Source organism: Arvicanthis niloticus, chromosome 14 (assembly GCF_011762505.2).
Source record: "Arvicanthis niloticus isolate mArvNil1 chromosome 14, mArvNil1.pat.X, whole genome shotgun sequence".
In the NCBI taxonomy this organism is placed as follows: domain Eukaryota; kingdom Metazoa; phylum Chordata; class Mammalia; order Rodentia; family Muridae; genus Arvicanthis; species Arvicanthis niloticus.
In genome coordinates, this window is record NC_047671.1 from 45,667,205 (window position 1) to 45,688,810 (window position 21,606).

General features: G+C 37.3%; 1 protein-coding gene across 2 annotated transcripts in view; it reads right to left on the minus strand.

Moving 5' to 3' along the window:
* Positions 1-21,606, minus strand: part of Rbm27 (RNA binding motif protein 27) — a 64,806-nt gene that overhangs the window by 17,871 nt on the left and 25,329 nt on the right. The window contains exons 7-14 of one of the 2 annotated variants that reach the window (XM_034518110.1): positions 20,583-20,876; positions 17,037-17,171; positions 10,506-10,670; positions 6,759-6,908; positions 5,219-5,363; positions 4,379-4,532; positions 3,088-3,384; positions 907-1,050 (exon numbers count right to left, since the gene is read on the minus strand). In XM_034518110.1, the coding sequence (XP_034374001.1) occupies positions 907-1,050; positions 3,088-3,384; positions 4,379-4,532; positions 5,219-5,363; positions 6,759-6,908; positions 10,506-10,670; positions 17,037-17,171; positions 20,583-20,876 (1,484 nt within the window). The remainder of the gene's footprint in view (positions 1-906; positions 1,051-3,087; positions 3,385-4,378; positions 4,533-5,218; positions 5,364-6,758; positions 6,909-10,505; positions 10,671-17,036; positions 17,172-20,582; positions 20,877-21,606) is intronic. The other variant, XM_034518111.2, reaches the window with a different exon arrangement.

A 21,606-nucleotide genomic window follows, 5' to 3' on the forward strand; every position in this document is an offset into this window, starting at 1 on the left:
TTGGTTGATTTCAGCATTGAGTTCCATTATTTCCTGCCATCTACTCCTCTTGGGTGTATTTGCTTCTTTTTGTTCTAGAGTTTCAGATGTGTTGTCAAGCTGCTAGTGTATGCTCTCTCCAGTTTCTTTTTGTAGACACTTAGAGCTATAAGTTTTCCCCTTAGCACTGCTTTCATTGAGTCCCATAAATTTGGGTATGTTTTGCCTTTGTTTTCATTGAATTCTAAAAAGTCTTTCTTTCTTTACTTCTTCCTTGACCAAGTTACCCTTGAGCAGAGCATTGTTCAACTTCCATGTGTATGTGGGCTTTAATTACTTATTCTTAATTAGATGTGAACGCATTTATGTCTGTGCATGAGCATGCACTCACTGGCCACAGAGCCCAAAAGAGGGTTATCAGGTCCCTGAGAGTGGAGGTTATATTATAGGCAACTGTTAGCTCCTAGGCGTGGGTGCTGGGAACCAAACTCAGGTAACCTTTAAGATCCATCTCCCTAGCCCTACTTTGTTCTTAATTATACCTAAAAGGGAAAATGAGAGCCAGATGTGGTGGTACATGTCTTTAATAACAGTGCTAAAGAGGCTGAAGTAGCAGGATCATGACTAGAAGCCAGCCTGGGTAGTCAGACCTTGTCTCAAAAAAAACAGGGTGAGAGGATACAGAGGAATAAGGACATCTACCTATTAATATACAGCTAAAAGCTAAAATCCTCTGATTCTTAGACAGCTCTAAATAAAAGAAAATTAAACAGTTAATTTCTAACTGAGTTATGGAAATTAGAGAAGTAGACTTAGGTTAAATGTGATGATTGTCCTGTTGAGAAAGAGACTACAAATCTTAACGGTAATGAATTTTTGTGCCATATTTAATGGCTTAAATAAACATGAAAGTCACTGAAGGCATACCGGGCAATCCTCCCCAGAAGAACCACCAGTCTGATTTAGCAAGTGAGAAGTGTCGCTCTGGTTAGTACTTGCATGTCCAAGACGGTGTTTAACAGGAACTTTGTTAAGAACATAGGCACCAGAGGTCTGTGGTTTGCCCATCATCTACAAATACAAAATAAGTATCTATGTGATGTAAGTTTTAAAAAACACCTAAGAGTGATACAAATTTAATATAGACGTTAAATTTGAAATGAGGAAGTGCTTCAATTATCTGTAAAATTGTATTTTTTAAGGCACTATGAATATACAGATGGTTGTATTATCTATATTGTTTTGGATGTTTAATACACAGCTGCGAGGAGCTCAGTAGTATAGCCTGTGCTAAGTGTGCACAAGTCCCTGGTTCAATCCTTAGCCCCCAAAATACATCTTTCACAGTAAAAAGTGTGCACGCACACACACACAATTCATAATAACTTTAAAAAATCTTCTCCTTAGTATACAATGTTTTAAAGATAGGGTTTTTAACTTAGTATAAACAGCAGTGAAATGAAATGAAAATCTTAGGCTACATTCTTTCATCATTCATCCAACATCTAGGACAAGTAATCACATTAGGTCCAAATATGAAACAGAACACAAACAAAAATGTATGACTTAGATACTAATAAACAAAAATGATTGATAGAACTGAGATGACATGCATGTATATATTTTTCAGTGTTTTGAGATAGGAATTTGCTATGTAGCACAGGCTGGCCTCAAACAGATTTCTGCCTCAGTGCTGCTTGTTTTTATTCTTTCATCAGATTATATTTACCCTAAAGATGGTAATATCTAGATGGAAATTAGTATCGTTGTCAATATCTGGATAGCTCTAATGCACAGTGGCTAGCTCTTTCCTTCATTTACTTTTTCATTGGAATGCTCTAAGAAATATGTATATACCAGGCATTATTTATTGTTTTAAGCATCAAGGACAAAAAAATATACAAGAACCAAAACCCTCATTCTTGTCCAGGCATGATAATGCAACTGCATGTCCAGCACTTCTGAGATGAGGAGAGATGATCCTATTAAGGCCAACCTTAAGCTACACTGAAAATTCCTCTCAAAAACATAAAACAGAATCTTAATTCCTTGGAAGTTCCATTCCAGTTTTTAAAGAAGTAAAATTGTCTTCATGGGAAATGGTAGGACAAACGGGTAGATATGAAGGTGACTAATTCTAATATAAAGCAAAATAGCTCAAGATTCAGAATTTAGAGGTAGATAGTGCATGTGCCTCGCTTCAGACACTTCTTAAACACTCAGATTTTGAAAGCTCATTATCTAGAGACTGTACTATGGGTGAAGCTAAGCAGGTTAGATCCAGCTGAATCACCCTGTTAGACCAGCTCTCTAAGCAGGTTAGACCCAGCTGAATCACCTGTTAGAACAGCTCTCTCAGCTTTAGAGCACTGCAAAGCTTTTTGAAACAGATTCCTGGGCCTTTCCCACAAAAACTGATTCAGAAGATGAGGAGGGTGGGTAAAAAGCTAAGTTTGAGAACCAGGGTTTTGGTCCCCACAGGTACATAAAAGCTGCAGGGGCGAGGAAGCCACCTACAATCCAAGTACCTAGGAGGAAGAAACAGAGGGTTCTTTTCGTTTTTTGTGGGTTTTTTTTTTTTTTTTTGTTTTTTTTTTTTGTTTTTTGGTTTTTAAAAACCGGGTTTCTCTATGTAGCCCTGGCTGTCCTGGAACTCAGTCTGTAGACCAGGCTGGCCTCAAACTCAGAAATCCGCCTGCCTCTATCTCCCAAGTGCTGGGATTAAAGGCGTGCACTGCCTGTCGAAACAAAGAATTCTTAAAATAAGCTGGCTAGCTAGACTGGCAGAATTGGTAAGCTCAAGATTCAGTGAGTCCCTGCCTCAGTAAACACAGTGGAGAGGATCAACAAAGACATTCAATGTCAAATTTTAGCTTAAACCCACCCACATCACCCAACCACTCACACCCACACCAAATAATTACTTAGTTAATTAAATTAAAAATGGGTAAGGTCTAAGAATCTGTACTTCTTTAATAATCAAGTCTCCGGAGACCAGATGATACTTTACATCAAACCATAAACAACCCTAATGTGGAAGGTATCAACGCTGTAAGTTGGAAAATACCAACTGAGAAATGAGACTAGAGTTTTAGTAAACATGATTACCTTTTGGATACCTCCATGAACTGATGAGGGGGAAGACTGGGTTACCATCACCTGCTGCTGATGAAGATGCTGTGGTAGGCTATGGTGCTGCTGTGAAAGGTGACTCAGGGTGTGTTGCTGCTGCAGGAGAATCTGTGCTGGGGACTGGAGTGCTGGCTGCTCATTGTTCTCTCTATGCCATAGGACTCGAATGAACCGATTGTTCAAAACTGCTTCTGTGCTAGAAATGGCTTTCCTGGCCTCCTCATTGGTAAGGTATTGGATGAGTGCTGCTTCTGGATCACCCTTAAAAGCAACCTTTGAAGAAAATAATGGCCACAACTTAAACTATGAGCTAAATTATGTGCTTCCAAATTTGTATGTTGAAATTCTAGCCCTCAATGGAGAACAGGATTAGGGAAAAATTCAGGTTACATGGTGTACAAAAATTGTGCCCTTAACACGTTTTTAGTTAAGGTGGCCTTCTGAGAAGATAAAGGGTCTCCACATATCCCTCTTTCACCCTCTCCGCCATGTAAGAAACCAGGTATCTACAAGCTAAGAAGGCAGCTGAAGCAGCTTAGTTCAAGTAGCATCAGATTCCATTGGAGTTGGGAGTTACAGGCAGTTATGACCTACCCAATGTGGATGCTGAGACCCTAACTCAAGTCCTCAGGAAAAGCAGTTCAGGTCTTAATTGCCAAACTGTCTCTTTTACAATAGAATAAATTCCTACTGTTAGTTTATTCAGCCTATGGTATTCAATATGAGTGCCTGAGAAAACTGTTCTACCTATGTATAATAAGCCATCCAGTTCTTTTTTCCTAAACGCCATAAAGAATAATGACAAAAAACATTTAAGAGAAAAGGACATGAATTTAAATTAACATCTAAGTACAATCAATTTAATCCTCACTTCTACTACAAATTCATCAAAACATCAAAAGATTATATTATCACTACAATTGATTTGATGTTGGATAATATACCAAAAACTTCAGTTTGTTAGATAATATAATATATACAAGAAAGGGTCATTTGTTCACATAAAAACCTATGGACGACAACAACAAAAATAACAAGAACTAGCCCAGTTTTGAGGAAAAGATTACAGAAAAGAATCAAATAAATTCTCAAGAACAAATTCAACCAAATAATTCCATGATTCACACATGCACATTCAAATACATAATAAAGAGTTTACAACTCTTTGCAAAGTTGAAATTACCACTACCTCTAATCAAGGTGAACTGCTAGGATACTTTCCAAAACTCACAGCATACGTGCATTCTGTCACTGTGAATTAAATTACCTGGATATTAACTATGGTTCCAAATTTGCTGAAGTGTTCATTGAGCTTGGTAATGTTGTTCAATTCCTGGGGGATTTTTTTCACTTCTAATTTGGTGTTTGTATACTGATTCTTCCTCAAGAAGCCTGGTTTACTTTGATTGTTGTTCCCTTGTCTGAAACAAGCATTGATGAATCTTGGTTAATTCTCCCATCCTATGGCTAACCAAGAGATGCTATATTCAGCAAGGAAAGTAAAGTTTAGGCACTCTTCAAAAATTACAGAAATTTAACATAACCCTCATTACAATATAGCAGAGGAAGAGGAAAACAGAACGAAGTATTCCAAAGAGAAACAGTTCAACTGATACTAAAGCATGTTAGAGCCACACAGGTACCAGGCTGCCTTTAAAACAAAGAGTAACATTATTAACCATATATTTTTCATTTTTAAGCATGTATTTTTCAACTTCTGCAAAGGTACCAATGTTTTCTTTCTGGTCACTTCTGGTATGTCAATGATGATCAATACTGGATGAGGAGTAGGTACAATTTACAAATATCTTACCATGAATATCCTGTTAGCTTTTTAATTTCTAGGATATTCTAAAGGCGTCTCTTGGAACCCTAACTCTGAGAAACATACTTTGAAAAATCACTAATTAATGATTTGTTTGTTTGCTTGTTTTTCTAGACAGATTTTCTCTGTAAGAGCCCTAGCTGTCCTTGCTTTTTAGACCAGGCTGACTTTGAACTCAGAGAGCACTGGAATTAAAGGTATGCACCTAGCAAAAACTTTATTAACACAGGTAAAACAACACAAGCATCAATTACATATTTCTAATAAACAAAACCATCTTACTTTCCCAGCCAAGGTTTCTTTGTAAGTGGCCCTTCCAAACCACTAATAGCTCTCTTTCGGCTCTCTGGTTCCAGGACTACTCTGGTGATGTTGCTATTAATTGAAACAGGAACTGGTGGTTCAGTCTGGATGACAATATTAGCAGCTGTTGGAAACAAAAATTCCCATTAATGAATTCTGAGGAAACATCAAATGATTGGAATATTTAATCTAAAGCTAAAGGTCCCATGAATGGCATTCACCTACTACCATTTTCTATTTTTATTTTGTTTAAAGGCAGATCACTGGCCTCAGTTTGCCAAGGGCTGGGATTAGAGGCATGCACCACTGTGTCTAGCTTACCACTTCCTTCTTAGAAATGGCTATCAACAAAAAAAGCCACAAATGCCTCTATTCTTTACATTCAAAAAATTAAAATGCAAGCTTAAAACCTCAAAGGCAATTCTGTGTGACAGTTAACTCAAGCAGACCTTCAATGAATAGAAGAAAGTTATAGGAGAAAGTTGTCTGAAGAACAAGACATTTACTTTATATACATACCATAAATTTACTTACTTTTACAATATAAATATATAACAATTACTGTTTTCAATAAAGGATCAAACAGTACAACTGGGATTATTTTATCTGCCTCCAGTCATGGTCCAACAAAATGTTCACCACATAAAGATTTTCTTTTCTTTCTTTTTTTCTTTCCTTTTTTTTTTGGGGGGGGGGGTCAAGACATGGTTTCTCTGTGGAGCTCTGGTTATCCTAGAACTCAAACAATCCTCTGCCTCAGTCTCCTGAGCACTGAATGGAATTATAGTGAGACACCATGCCCAGTTATGTGTTTATACAGGATCATACTTTAATGTATTTGCAAGGAGGAAAATGAACTCACACTAAAGGTATATGCTTGTATTTTATCTTGGCTTGAATTTTGGGGAGTTGTCCCCCAAAAATCTGACTTATGTAGCCCTGGTTGGCCTGTAATTTACTATGTAAACTAGGCTAGCCCTCAAAGTGGCCCAGGCTGGCTCTGAATCTGCTATATAGATAATCTTCAATCCCTGATCCTCCTGCCTCCACAGATAAAAAATTGCCACTGGGCCTGATTATATATGGCTGGAATCTTACAGAGTAAATTGATAAAATGCTAATTTACTTGCGGGGCTTAGGCTTGAAACATTATTGGTTTGAGGTTACAGCTCTCAAAATGCAGACTATACCTTTGATCAGTTCTTTGAGGAAAGGGACCAGTCATTTCACCTTATATCTGAACTCTATCTAACACTGTGCCCAGCATACAACTAAAATGGTCTGAAGTGTTACAAAAAAAATTGAAAGTATTATTTTCTATATCTAAAACAAATATATTCTAACTATACTATTAAAATAAAATTTAGAAGTAAAGTTATTAAAAGACTTTTGAGGTGATTACATAGTATCTTTCAAAAGTATAAGTAGTCTGATTTTTTTAAGAGAGATCACAAACACAAAAGTATTAACTATAATATAAACTACTGCATAACATTTATCATCAAAAAAGCATTCTCACCTCTTGGGTTTGCATCCATATCTCCAGATGTGAGGCCAATCAGGTTGGGACGCTGTGTCTGTGCTCTGGAAAAGAACTGTCTGTACTGTGATCTACCAGAACTGGTGATACTAGGTGCTTCAGGATTATAACCATCTGGTTCATATGTATCTAAAAAACAAAACAAACAAACAAACCCCAATATTTAGAAAATCAGCGTGTTCAAACTATTCTCTTGTTACTATAAATAAAGAGCTGTTCAAGTTATGTGTTTCTTCAAAACATGTAATTACATCAGTGCATATGCACTTCTCTATGAGTTATGTCAGACACTCCTTTGGAAGTAAAAACAAACAGTGCTACTGTCATAAACATAGAGACATTCAAATTCAAACACTGATATTTACTTCTCAATCCATCCAGTCTTGTTAACCCCTGTATATTAACCACTTGCTTCCATCTTCAATAACCACACATATTTTTATCACCAATTTTTGAGTACATGAACAAGTATATTCAAAGACTGTTGCGTTTTGTGTCTCATCAATTTCTAGGTATTTCTATAATCAATAAATTAATTAATTTTTTTACGCCGAAGAAAGAATAGCTGGCTTTCGATCCAAAGCATATTTCAAATAAGAGCTAGGGAAGCTAAAATTTCATATTTATAGTTATTTTTAAAACCACCCTATTATTCACCAATGTAATTTTATCACATTCTTACACTTTATTCTAAAACAAAAAAAAAATCATTTTTAAAATTCTAACCCTATGTAACTATTTTACTAGTGTTAAAAGCAATTCTCAAAGAAATGACAGGCTCAAATGGCACATATCGTCTTCGCTCTAAATCAAATCATAGCAAGGTAGACGGAAAACACTGGTTTTCATAGTTACAATTCGTATGTTTCTTCTTTTCTGTTCTTAATGGAAAACGTGTTTAATGATTCATATAAGTTCAAACTACAAATCAGGTTTAAGTACATCTTTATTAAAGGCTGTCACACTTCTATGATCCAGAGTACAAGCTCACAAATGATCCACTTGCTGGAGAGAGCGCTCGGTGGTTAGGCGAGCATACTACTCTTGCAGAAGACCCAAGCTGTTTCTCAACACTCATGTCAATTGGTTTATAACTACTTGTAACTCCAGCTCCAAAGGATCCAGCACCTTCCTCCTCTGGATGGAATGGGCACATGTACTCACATGCATAAACCCACACACAGACATACATATACACACAATTAAAAATTAATAACCAGGTATAGGGGTACATGCCATTAATATCAGCACTTGGGAGGTAGAGGCAAGTGGATCTTCGTGAGTTTGAGGTAAGTCCCAGGCTAGCTAATAAAGCAATGTAGTGAGACTCTGTCTCAAATAAAGTGAAATAATAAATCTTTAAAACAAACAATCCCCCTTAGGAACTTTCTGAATTCTAAAAGCATTTTCCTCTGCTGATCCTGTCTAAATAAGCTAAATAAGGACTCAGAAGTCTTTGGTGCAGCGTATCACTCCCAGCCCTCTTAGATTAAACCTTGTCCTGAATACTGTTACTTCCCAACTTCAGGTTCCGTGAGCACATTCTCTCCCTGCAAAAACACCAACTCTAAGCTTAGAATATTTAAATGCCACTGAAGGGCAACCAACTGAAACATCTTGATATCAGCACTAACACTGCTGTCAAGGTTCCTTCTTGTCCATATTTCACCTATTTTCTTTCCTTTCACTTTTGAAAATAGCTCATGGTGTAGCACAGACAAACATCAATGGATTAAAAACTGATTTCCTGTAATAAAATAAATTATTTTGAAAATTAGTCACTAGGGTGATCTGTGCTCTCTCCTTAGAATAGCTAAGGAAAGTTAATAAATTACTATAACAATGATACTTCTATTACAAGATTTACATTCATTCTCAAGGCTTATACTCAGCCTCAAAGCTTCCTGGTGCTAACCTAATAAAACCAAACTCTATTTCAGTGCGCTATCTAAGCAGTTACTCTGCCAGAGTATTCTTTGGCTTATATTGAATCTCTTCAGTTCCTGCTCCACATCCTTCCTTATAACTTTTTGTCTTCTACATGCAGAAGACAGGGTCAATGCTCAGTGTTTTCCTCAATCTGTCACTATCTTATTTCCTGAGATAAAGTCTTTGACTGAATGTTCAGCTATAATGGCTGGTCAGTGAACCCCAGAAGTTCTCTCAACTAAGTATCTCATGACAGAATGATAGGCATGTGTCCTATGCCCAGCTTTTTAAAAAGGCACTAGGGATTCAAATTTAGTTCCACGCAATTTGGGGCAAGTATTATACTGAAGGATCTATACCCTTAATTTTTGTCTGTTTAAGTCAACTTGACAGAATTATTACTGAGAGAAACATCCTTTAATGATGTATAGCTTAAAAGGAAATTCTGTTTATTAAATTTAAATATGTTAAATGTCTGAGCAATACAGTTTGAAGATGATCGGTAAAATAACAAATTCCACAGATTCCACATTTATGCTGTCCTGGCTAGTTTTATGTCAACTTGACACAAGCTAGAGTTATCTGAAAAGAAACCTCAATTGAGAAAAATGCCTCTATAAGACGCAGCTATGAGAAATTTTCTTAATTAGTGATTGATGGGTGGCATGGAGCCTATTATGGGTGGTGCCATCCATGGGCTGATGATCCTAGGTTCTATAAGGAAGAAGGCTGAGCAAGCCATCATGAGCAAGCCAGTAAGTAGCCAGTAAGTAGCACCCTCCATCAGATCCTGCTCCAGACCCTTGTCCTGTTTGAGTTCCTGTCTTGACTTTCTTTAATGATGAACTGTGATGTGGAGGTATAAGCTGAATAAACCCTTTCCTTCCCATGATTCTTTGGTCATAGTGTTTCATCACAGCAATAGTAACCCTAACTAAGACCAAGGCCAACTCTAAAACTTAACAAAATAAACCCTACTTCAACTTTTAAGCAAATCAACAAAGTATGGTCCACAGTTTTCAATTACTGCCTAGTAGTAAGAGAAACTCCCACAGTTGAGGATACAAAAAGGTTCGAAATTCACACAATCAAATGACTTTGATCTTTGACCCCTGGGAACATAGAACCTGAATAAATGTGGGTTCTACAATAAGGTCAGGCATGGTGGCAAACATTTGAAAACCTACCACTCAGATGCCAAGTTCCAGGCTAACTTGGAGCCCTTTAGTTAGTTATGAACTGAAATCCAAAAGACTAGCAAGACAAACATCTTTTTAAAAGAGACTATCAAAACACCAACAAAACATACCACAGATCTTCAAAACACATGTCAATAGGGTGAAATAATTTTCAACAAACCTACATTCATATTGAGCAATCTGTCCGTACAACAGGGAGTAGAAGGAGAAACTATATCCACCAGCAGCAGAAAACCAGATGTTTGGCTTTATTTCAAAGAAAATTTACCCCAATTTTTCTTGCAATATACAAGTAATTAGCTAGAAAATACTCAAGTAAATACTATCTTCCTATCTACCTGATTAGAAACTACCTCAAGAAAGATGTGACTGTTACCAAGGCACTGAATGTAAACATACAGGACAACAGAGATGACAGACACACACAGAGGACCTAATCATCAACAACCACTAGGGACAAACCAAAGAAACAGAGAAACAGAAAATAACTCTACCTAAGAGCTTAATAGGAACTTTGAGTGTCAGGTCATAGGTTGGGTTGACCAGTTTAAGGTATAAAAGATCAGTGAGGAGGATGGCCATCTGAAGCAAAGCTTACCTGGGACCAGAGGGGTGGGGCTGGAGACTGAGGTATGATACCCAATGGAGGATCCCATGAGGTTTCGAGGTGGCACCAAACGAGCTGCCAACAGAGGAGGCGGTGTCCCCAACTGAAGTCGCTCAGATGCAGCAGCACCATGTTCACGAGAATACATGGGCTGTCCTATAGAGGAAAGAATAGGAGGGCAGCTGGGATTGAGAGTCAATGCTTCTCTGAGGCAATGGTGTACTTCCTGAGGATGTGAGCCAAGAACAGAGAAATTACAACAACAGGAACAGTAGTAGAGAAGACATTATTGAGATTCTAACTCAAGAAAGCACAGACATGCAACTAGTTAGGATGCATCAAGGTACAATGAAATTAGCATTGCATAATCTGCCCTTTAGAATCCTTTCTCCTGTCTGTCTCACTGTCTGTGTCTCTTTCTTGAGAGAGGGTTTTGTCCAGGCTCGCCCCAAAGTCACTGTATAGCTGAGGCTAACACTGAAGTCCTGATCCTATTGCCTCCATGGCTAGAAGTTCTGAGATTGCAAGTATGCAATACCACACCTAGCTTTCTACTTTTTGTAATCTTAAGTGAAGTAAATGTATACTAGTTTTATCTAAAGCTGAGCAATGAACCAACTGAGTTAGAGAAAGGCACCCTAAGCTACTGTTCATATAGAAACTATTCAATGAGCTATACAGGTATCAAGGCTGTCATGCATATATCCCTCTGATCACAAGTGAAATGTCAACTCTGCACAAAATATACTCCTGTATCTAAAAGCAGGGAAAAAAAAAAACAGTAAGAAATACAAATTATCATATCCATAGCCTTACAAAGAATAAGAGATGTTCACTAGACAAAAATTTAAAAGGTGGTGGAAGTTTGTTATCACCATAGACAGGGCAATAACAAAGAAAAAAGATGAAGGAAAATGTAATACTGAATATAGAAAATGATTGTGGATATTAGGAGCCATGTTTTAGAACAGACTACATTTATGGACACAAACACAGAAGCACATGCATACACACCACACGCTTGGAAAAAGACAAAGTATTACAGAGTAAAACCTTCCTTTAGTTTCTATTTAGTACCATTCCCTAACAACAACATATGAAACATAAATTTATTATAAGGTTTAGTCAATATTTTATATAACAAGGCCAGACATTTACTACAACATAAGACATATTAAAGTTAAAAAGATTTTAATATGTGACTAAATGCCTTACAATTTAAAAATCCCTTTAGATTTTCAACATGAACTGATAAGACAGGACACAAAGTAATCACTTGGTTTCATAGTAGTAAGAAGAATAAGACTAAAATCTCCCATCTGAAGACAGCAAACTCACATATATTAAATAAATAAATAAATAAGAATGATTTATAATAAAAAAAAACTATGACCAAACACTTTATTATATTCTCCAATGATTTTTATGTATATGTTTTGTTTTTATGTGTTCCTACGAGTATTCATTTATGTATAAATGTGGGCATGTGTGCCACTATGTGTGTTGAGGAGGAATCAGAGGACAATCTTGAGTGTCTTTGCTTTTTTACCTTGTTTAGTACAAGTTTCATACTATTCACCAGTTGGTCCTCAAGAATCCAGAGAATCTGCTTCTCTTCTAACTGTAGAAGCACTCAGATTCCTAACATGAGCTACCATGTCTGACTTTACCTGTTCTGGAAACCTCAACTGGTTTTCACAGTGGTACAGCCAGTTTGTTATCCATTTGAACCACCTCCCCACAAATCTACAATTTTCAAATGTTTTATACACACGAATCCCCTGTAGAGATGATTCAATACCAGAACTTATTACATTTATTTATCTCTGTGCGTGTACACATGCAAATGTGTGGAAGTCAGAGGACAAATTACACTGGCTTTCTCTTTCCCCCTTATGGGTCTTGAGAATCATATTTAGGCCACCAGGTTTAGAGGCCTCTGCAATTGTGTAAGATGGCTATCAGATGCTATCCTCTAAGGCTTTAATTTTTTTCTATAAATTGTGTGTATATGTGTAAGTGTGTACATGCTCACACGGGCAGATGCATATGAAGACAAGAAGTTGACATCAATGTCCTCCTATATTGCTTTGCTTTCTACATTTTCCTCCTTTGTAAAAATTGAGGCAGGGCCTCATGTATGTCTGGCTGGCCTCAAATGTACTATGTAAATGAGGATGGCCTTGAATTCCTGACTCTCCTGCCTTCACTTCAGGAGTGCAGAAATGGCAGGCATGTGCTAGGATTTAAGTGGCACTGAACACTGAACCCAGGGCTTCATGAATGGTAGACAAGCATTCTACCAACAGAGCTACATCTCATATCTTATTTTGAGACAGGGTCTTTAACTGAGCCTATAAGGAGCTCCAGGAATCCAACTGTCTCCTTCCCTGAAGCATTAGAGCTACAGGCACTTGCTATTATACCTGACTTTTATTTTGGTACTGCAGATCTAAACCCAGATCCTCATGCTTGCACTGTAAGCACTTTACTGAGCCATCTTCCCTGCCCTTCCCTATAAACTTTAGAATCAAATTGTATGCTTTTAACTAAGAAAATTCACAAAGCTGTCTGAATGACACAATATTAATATTCTATTTATCTAGTCCAATATTAATATTCTATTTGCCAACAAATTAATTTTCTTTATAATTAGTGACACAGCATCTAATATAAAGTAGTAAAACACAAATACCAAGGAGAAATTAACACTTTTTATTGGTCTTAAAATAAAAATGGTAATTATTAAAAGGACTGTTTTTATTCTAAGATTGATTCTTTCTTTCTATCTATCTATCTATCTATCTATCTATCTATCTATCTATCTATGTTTTTCAAGACAGGGTTTCTCTTTGTAGCCCTGGCTGTCCTGGAACTCACTCTTACTCTATAGACAAGGCTGGCCTCGAACTCAGAAATGTGCTTGCCTCTGCCCTCTGAGTGCAGATCTTAAAGAAATTAGCTACTACCACCTGGCCTAAAATGTATTTTTTAAAAAGGTTTGTTTTATTTTATGTATGTGAGTACACTGTGGCTGTCTTCAGACACACCAGAAGAGGGCATCAGATCCCATTACAGATGGCTGTGAGCCATCATGTGGTTGCTGGGAATTGAACTCAGGATCTCTAAAAGAGTAGTCAGTACTCTTAACTGCTGAGTCATCTCTCCTGTCCTTAAAATGTATTTTTAAAATTAAAAAATATACTAGGAATTTTCCTATGTAGTCCTTTGTTCTCAAAAAGTAAGAAGCTGGTAATTATATTTGTTCCCTAATATTCTTAGGTCTGTTATTAATCTCTCTGGAAAACAAATACTCAGAATTTCAGTTCTAAAACATTATACTCTTTCTTAAAGATATGAGAGAAAGGCCACCTGAGATTGGTTACCTTACACATCTTAGCTCCACAGCATCTACCACAATGCCTGGCACATGATAAACACTGAACAAATATTTCCCGAATTAATGAATATTGAGCTAAATCATTGAGATTACTGGCAATTGCCAAATTTATAAAAATCAACACCAGCTGGGTATGGTAGCACAGACCTTTAACCTCAGCAGTCAGGAGGCAGAGGCAGGTGGGATATCTGTTAGTTTGAGGCTATTGTAGTTTACTATAGTGAATTCCAGAACAGCCAGGCATATATAGAAAAACCCTGTCTCAAAACTTAATAATAATAATAATAATAATAATAATAATAATAATAATAAAATTAATACCAAGCAAAGTGTGTCACAATATTTAATTTGGTATATAAAAAAATGGATGATAACTACCAGTTTCTTTTAAAAAGCAGAAATTTTACTATGACAACACTAAATGTAACAATATAAAAATATGCCATTTGCCATAAACTGCAAAAAATCCAAGTTTTCATATTTATAAGTACAAAAAACATTTTAAACTGTTGGCAGATGACTCATAGAAATGATGAGTTAACTGCACAATGGTCACTACCAAAGCTGGATAACAGGAACCTTCATTATACTGCACACACCTCAGTTTACCATATTATCTTCTTTTTTTATATATTTGATATTTCTCATAAGTAAAATAATAACAGCAACATTACAACAAACCCGCTCTATAAGATACTAATCAGAAGACCATGAGACAGGAGAAAATGTCAGATTTCTGATTTATATTCATAAAAGGAAAAAAAAAGCAGACCTATATTTAAATATGCATCATTATGTAACAAATGCTTCTATGTTACATAGGAATCTTAAAACAGGAGACAAATGTTTCTCAAGTTCAGAAAAGAAAACATTTATGTATCCGTAAAGAAGAAAATGTTTTTTTCTTAAGTCACACAGCAGGAGCACAGACACTGTGCATGTTAGAAACAATGAAAAAGAGATTAGCAAAGGAAGACCTAAATCACTGCAAGAGTCAGAAGCCTGAGAAGAGTCTCTGAAGATTCAAAAGGAAACAGTAACTAACCACTGAAGAATTTGCATGACAAAAGTCTGAGGAATATTCACTTAACACTAAGTGCTATACCTTGGCAGAGGTGCTCAAACTGAGTCCATGAATAAGAGGAAAGGTTCTAGTGCAAATATAGTGAAGCAGAAACTTCAAAGGAAATGGGTTTTGACAAACTAGGTGTTTAAAAAGCAAAAGCAAGGTTGGAGCTTGCCTTGTGTGCTAGGTAGAGGCTAGTGTTCAAGTACACATACATCATTGGGGGGGGGGGAGCAATGTGTCAGTCATATGATGATGTCCATATGAGTAACTGGCTCTTAAACTCATCAACAAAGACAAGAAGGGTAGAAGGCATTGATTTAAGAATAGGCTTTATTTTCAGAGGTTGAAATTGGACAAGAAAATAGTAACTACATAGACTATAACTAATCCTTTCAGGTTACCAGATGTCAAGGATATATTAGATGCTTTACATGACTATAAATTCATTTTCTCGTCAGAAGAATCATAATGAAGTAACATTACTCTCAGAAAAATAAACTGAGGTACACACACAAATTAAGCCACTTGGCCTAGATGAGAGTAGTGAAGAACCAGGATCTTAAACAAGTCCAACTACTTTATTTGGTTGCCTCTTTGGGACATGAAAGAGATAAGGAAATGTTTCACAGGCAAAGCAAATTTATAAGCACAAATACATAAGAAATGAACATACCATAATTTCTGTGGACAAAGAACTCATTATCTAACACTGTAAAACAACCACTCTTTTGATTGTTTTGGTTTTTTGAGACAGTAGCTTAAGTTGCCCAAGGCAGCCTCATAATTGCTATGTGGCTGATACTGTCCCAAGTGCTGGGATTTACAGGAGTATGCCATCATGCCTGGCTTAATTGACCTGGGAAAAAATGTTTCTGAAAAATAATTTTTAAAAAATATGAGTGTGTGTGTGGGTGTGTGTCTACACACACACCCATACCCACACCCACACATCAATCAAGCTGGATGATGGTTACACATGCCTTTAATCCCAGTACTCAGGTACCAAAGGATCCCTGAGTTTGAGGACAGCCTGGTTTTGAGAGCAAGTTCCAGGACAGTTAGGACCACACAGAGAAACCTTGTCTCAAAAAAAAAAACAAGTAAATAAAATCACTAGGCACTTGATTTTTAAAGAGGTATAAATCAAGAGAATCACTTCAAAACATGAAATGTTAAAAATGTGTTATAACTTACTATAATTTATATTTTTTACCTTCACTTCAACTCCTTGACATATTTTAACTGACTCTTGTATAATTGTTAAAAGCCAGGCCATGTATGTATTAAGAGATCCCTTTAGCAGAAGCTCAATGCTGTGATTGCAGCAGTCACCATGAAGTGACTCTGTGTGACTCTGTGCTGCCATTCTACAGCAACAGAGGGCTCATTGCTTCTCCCCACTCCAGCACACAAAATTGAAATACAGCCATATAACATGGCTCCTTTGTAAATTTGAATACAATTGTACAGTTATACATTCCACAAGAACAAGCATTTTTGGTGCACTCACATACAGTGCCACATTGCATGTATCAAGACCAAAGGACAACAACTTGCAAAGGGTCATTTCTCTCCTTCTACCATGTGGGACCCAGAGATCAAACTCAGGTTTTGAGCTTTGGTGGTAACTGTCTTTACTTATCATCTTGACAACCCATCAAAACCATCTTTTGGGATGGTCTGTCTCCCTACTAATCCCTAGACTGCCCCGGACATCATGCTGAGGCCAGGCCACGGAGAAATGACATGCAGACCAACATGCAAAACTCTAGCCTTCAACCAGAATTGCATAACTGGACTGAAGCTACACTCATGCTAATGTTCTGGAATTGTACACCACACAATCTGAACTGCCATCCTTTACAGAGTACATCCCTGGTTCTCTTCATCAGAACACAGGAAGACATCCTGTCCCCTGTCTCACAATTGCAAGTGGCACTCCACTTACTTTGTAGCCCATCTGCCCTGTGTATAAAAAACTGATCTGTTTAATTAAAAAAAAAAAAAATAACAAACAAAAAATGAAGACTTTGTGAAAGTGTCATTTACTTACTTTCTGATACTGTATAAAGGAGGTTCTGGGGTAAAGGAGGAGGTAGTCTTGCTCCCACTGCTGCAAGATTGGGCACTGCACTTGTCCCAGGCTGGTCACGGCTATTTATTAAGCTTGACTGTGAAATGGGAGGTCCTACAGAATTAAAAAAAAAAAAAGTGTCAAGTACAGGATTAATAATTCCTGGTAAGAAAGTAATACTAATACTAATGTAATCAGACTTAACAATCTTGATGAAACTTCTAATTCTCCAACAGACAAAGGTCATCATGAGGAAAGGAAAGCAAGACTGAGTGCCTTTACAGGCAGACATAAAAATGGAGGAAAGGGACTTGAGGAACAGAAGATGGCATAAGCATTAAGTATAATAATGAACAATCTGCAACTGTGAATACCTTGGAAAGTATCAAAGATAGTGAGGCCAGACTGTGGTGGTTCTGCCATTAGCCCCAGCCCTTGAGTGGTAGAGACAGGGAGATCTTTCTGAGTTCAAGGCCAGTCTGATCTACACAAGAGTTCTAGGTCAGGCAGGGTTACAAAGAGAGGCTCTGTCACCCAAACAAACAAACAAACAAACAAACCAACAACGACAATAAAAGGGTGGAGGGCTGGGCTGGAGATTTAGTAGCTCAGTTGGTGGAGTGCTTGCCTAGCACCCACAAAAACTTGATGTAGATCCCATCCCCAACATAATGGCACATGTCCATATCAAGATCCCCTGTCTCTAAATAAATAGGGGACTAAGGATATTTTTGCCTGCGTGTATGCACATCACATAAAATTGTACCTGGTGCTTACAGAGGTAGGAGAGGGCATCAGAGTCACTGGAACTAGTTATGAATGGTTCTGAGCCACCATGTGGATGCTGGGAACTGAACCCAGGTCCTGAGGAAGAGCAAAAATTGCTCTTGACTGCTAAGCTATCCCTTAACACACTTCTATCAGTATTTAATATTCACATTTGCTAAGTTAGGAAGGGCTGGAGGTGTTGCTCAATGGTCAAGTGCTTGTCTAGCCTATTAGTTAGTTTTGGTTGAGATTATACTAACTAATCACCTGGGAAGAGAGCACCTTAACTGAGGAGTTGCCTTGGTCAAGACTGGTCTGTAGGCAGAAATTTTCCTGATTGTTAATTGAGCAGAAGGCCGGAGCCCACTTTGGGTAGGTGGTCCTGGGCTATATAAGAAATGTTGCTGAGTAAGTCAGTAAGAAGCATGCTTTTTTTTTCTCTGCTTCAGTTCCTACCTTGTCTTTCCTCAGCTATGGACTGACTGTAAGCTCTAACCCGAAACAAACCCTTTTTCTTTTCTCTCAAAATCTCCGTTCCAGTCATTGTTTTATCATGGCAACAGAAAGAAAGTTTATACAGAGACCCTGTAAGATACAACCCAAAACCACCACTCCCTAAAAGCAAAGCTCAAAAAAACATGTTTTCATTAACACCTGTATATTAAACGCTTATCTATTATTACCCACCTTTTCCATTTTTATTTTGTGTGTGTTTGTCAGTATATATAAGCTCATATGCTACAGAATGCATGTGGTCAGAGGACAAGCTGTGGGAGTTGGTTCTCTTCCTCATGTGGATCAAAAGGATCAAAACTCAGACCATCAGGCTGGATGGCCAGCTTCTTGATCTGCTGAGCCATGTATTCATGGCTCATCTTATGATTGGTGTTTTTATTATTATTAACTGAAGTGAGGTTAGTCATTGTGTGCATATGGTGGTCAGAAAACAAATCTATGGAATCAGTTCTCTCCTACTTGCATGTGTTTCTAAGGACTTAACTTAGACCTCCAGGCTTACATAGTAAGCACCTTGACCTGCTACCATCCTGCAAGCCCTTTTGTTACCAACTTTAATGTGATGTATACTTTACTACATGGAAGCTTAGTAGTGGGTACAAAGATAGGACTGTGCTTAATTATTAACTGCTTTGGTTTTAGTTTTGGCACTGAGGAGAAAATCAAGTCCTCAAACATGGTCAAAAACACTATAGTACTGAGCTATACCACAGCCCCAAAATAAATTGCTTTAAGAAAACCAGTGCTGAGGATATTGACAATTTGTTCAGAATGACCTGGGTTCAATACCCAAAACTGAGAGAAGAAAAAGAGAGAACCAGATGATGCAGGCCTGTAATCCCAGCTACACTGCAAGAGGATCTTAAGTTCAAAGCTTGCCTGGACTACATAGCTAGTTCAAAGCCAGTCTGGACAGCTTAGTGAGATCTTTATGCAAAATAAATCAAAAGGGGATGAGGGTAAACCAGAGTGAGGAGTGCTAGTCTAGGCATGAATGAAGCCTAAGTTCTATCACTAATACCAGGAACAGAGAAATACTGCTTAAGTTAAATGGCAGTCATTTTCAAAATAATAACTCGTTATTCTTTAATAATGCAATGTTAAATGTCTGTACACAGACATTTTCTTACACCTTTGCATACATGTAAATAATTCATTCTGTAAGCTTTTTCAGTTGAATTTTAAAAATTTAGTCTTATTCTTGTCCTTGCTATACTCATAACCTTACCTCAACCGTCTGCTCAGCCTCCAGAGTGCTGGATAACAAGAGTGTGTCACCACACCCAGCTAGCAACCATTAATACTTCTTAAACAGACTTTTTAATATGTATGAGGTATGAAGGTATGTACACCCGTGCATGTGTACAGAGGTCAGAAAAGGATGCCAACTGTCCTGCCCTCTTACTTGAGCCTTATTCCCTCTAGACTCTCACTGAACCTGCATCTAGGCTGGCAGGCAACAACCCCAGCAATCCTCCTGTCTCTACCCTACCCCTCAGTGATAGGATTACAGGTACAGAGCCACGTCTAGCTTTTAATTTCAACACCTGGGATCTGAACTCAGGTCCTCATGCTTACACAGCAAGCACTCTTACCAACTAAGTCATCTTCCCAGGCCCTTAAACGGCCATTTTTAAACATGTGTTGCTCTTGATTTGGCTAGATACAAATGATATTTAAAAAAATAAAAAAACCACAAATAAAAAGTCTTTTTCAGTAAAGAAGTCCACATAGAAATACACACTGTTAAAATGGCATGGCATTTAGAATTTACTCCCACAAAAACAAATCAACCCAAAAAACTGAAGAGAGAGTAAAATCAAGTTGGCTTAATAGGATCACTGAGGCCAACTAAACAAATACTATCCAAGTTATTCATCCTTATATATATCTGAAAGATTCTATAACAAAAAATTTCAAGTGTTATTTCAATATTCTTGAAGAGATTTTCTTGAAATACTAAGAAAATCCATAAAACTCACAGCATGTTTCTTCTCTATCATCTTAAAATACTAACAGCTAACAAGGTTTTATCTCCAGGTCAACACAAGTCAGACTACTACAAGCAAAGGGCACGCTGCAGGTACTATAAAGAATGGCAAACAGTAAGAACATCTTAATTATGGGAGTATATTTTAAATTCCATTACTGTTTTCAAGCATTTTAACGGTTAGCAAAAGGGATGAGGTTCTTCTAAATACAACTCATCAACAAAACAAGATTCACCCAACACATACTTACTTGGTATGGGAAGCACAACAGAAGGTGGAGGCTGACCATGTCCTTGAGGAACAGGAAGTCTCATACTATGGCCAGGGCCTGGGCCTGGGCCGGGACCAGGGCCAGGGCCAGGACCAGGGCCTGGGCCTGGGCCTGGCATTGGAGGCATTAACATTCCGGGAGGTGGTGGAGGAGGAAGCCCAGGAGGAGGGGGTGGGAAAGGAATCATACTTGGCAGAGCAACTTCATCAACAACTAGAGGATCATTTCCATGATCAAACTGACAAAGGTCACCAAGTACACAAAATCCTCTTTCTGTAAGAATTAAAATTAAAAAAACAAAAACAAAAACCTTATTACGATCTACTTAAGAGTTCAAAGAATAAAGCAAATTCCAGAAAACTCAACATCCTAATTTACATTGTAGGGGTTTTTTTTTGCAAGAAGCGGAAATCTCCTTAGTGTTCTCCTATTAATGAGCACATAACCTTGAAGTAGAGGCAAGCGTATTCTCTATTCTCTATGAGAATAGGATATATTGAAATTTTAAAACAGTAGGGTCAAACAGGATAGATACTAAATAGCTACTATTAGATTAACCAAGTTGCTAAATTTTTATAATAAGAATCAGGTGTGGTGCTGACTCCTGTGATCCTAGCACTCTAGAGGCTGAGGCAGGAGGATTGCAAGCTTGAGGTCAGCCTGAGTTACATGCACATTTGAGGCAATTCTGGGCTGCAGTAAAACTCTCATTTAAAAAAAGAAAGTTGTTTTTTTTTTTTTAAATAATAAAAATTAGGTATTTTATCAAATAACCATTTACCAAAGGTTTGAAAGGAAGGAATAAAAGCCTTGAACTAGATAATTTCATTTTGGTGATCCATTTCATAATATTATTTTAAAGCAATGATTCTTGCTATATATGGTTTTAATTTAAAATACTCAGTAGATAGGGAAAATGACTTATAATGTTACACAATATAATAAAATAATTAAAGTTGACAATTGATTTAAAATATTTTCTATCGAGATATAAGATCTATGA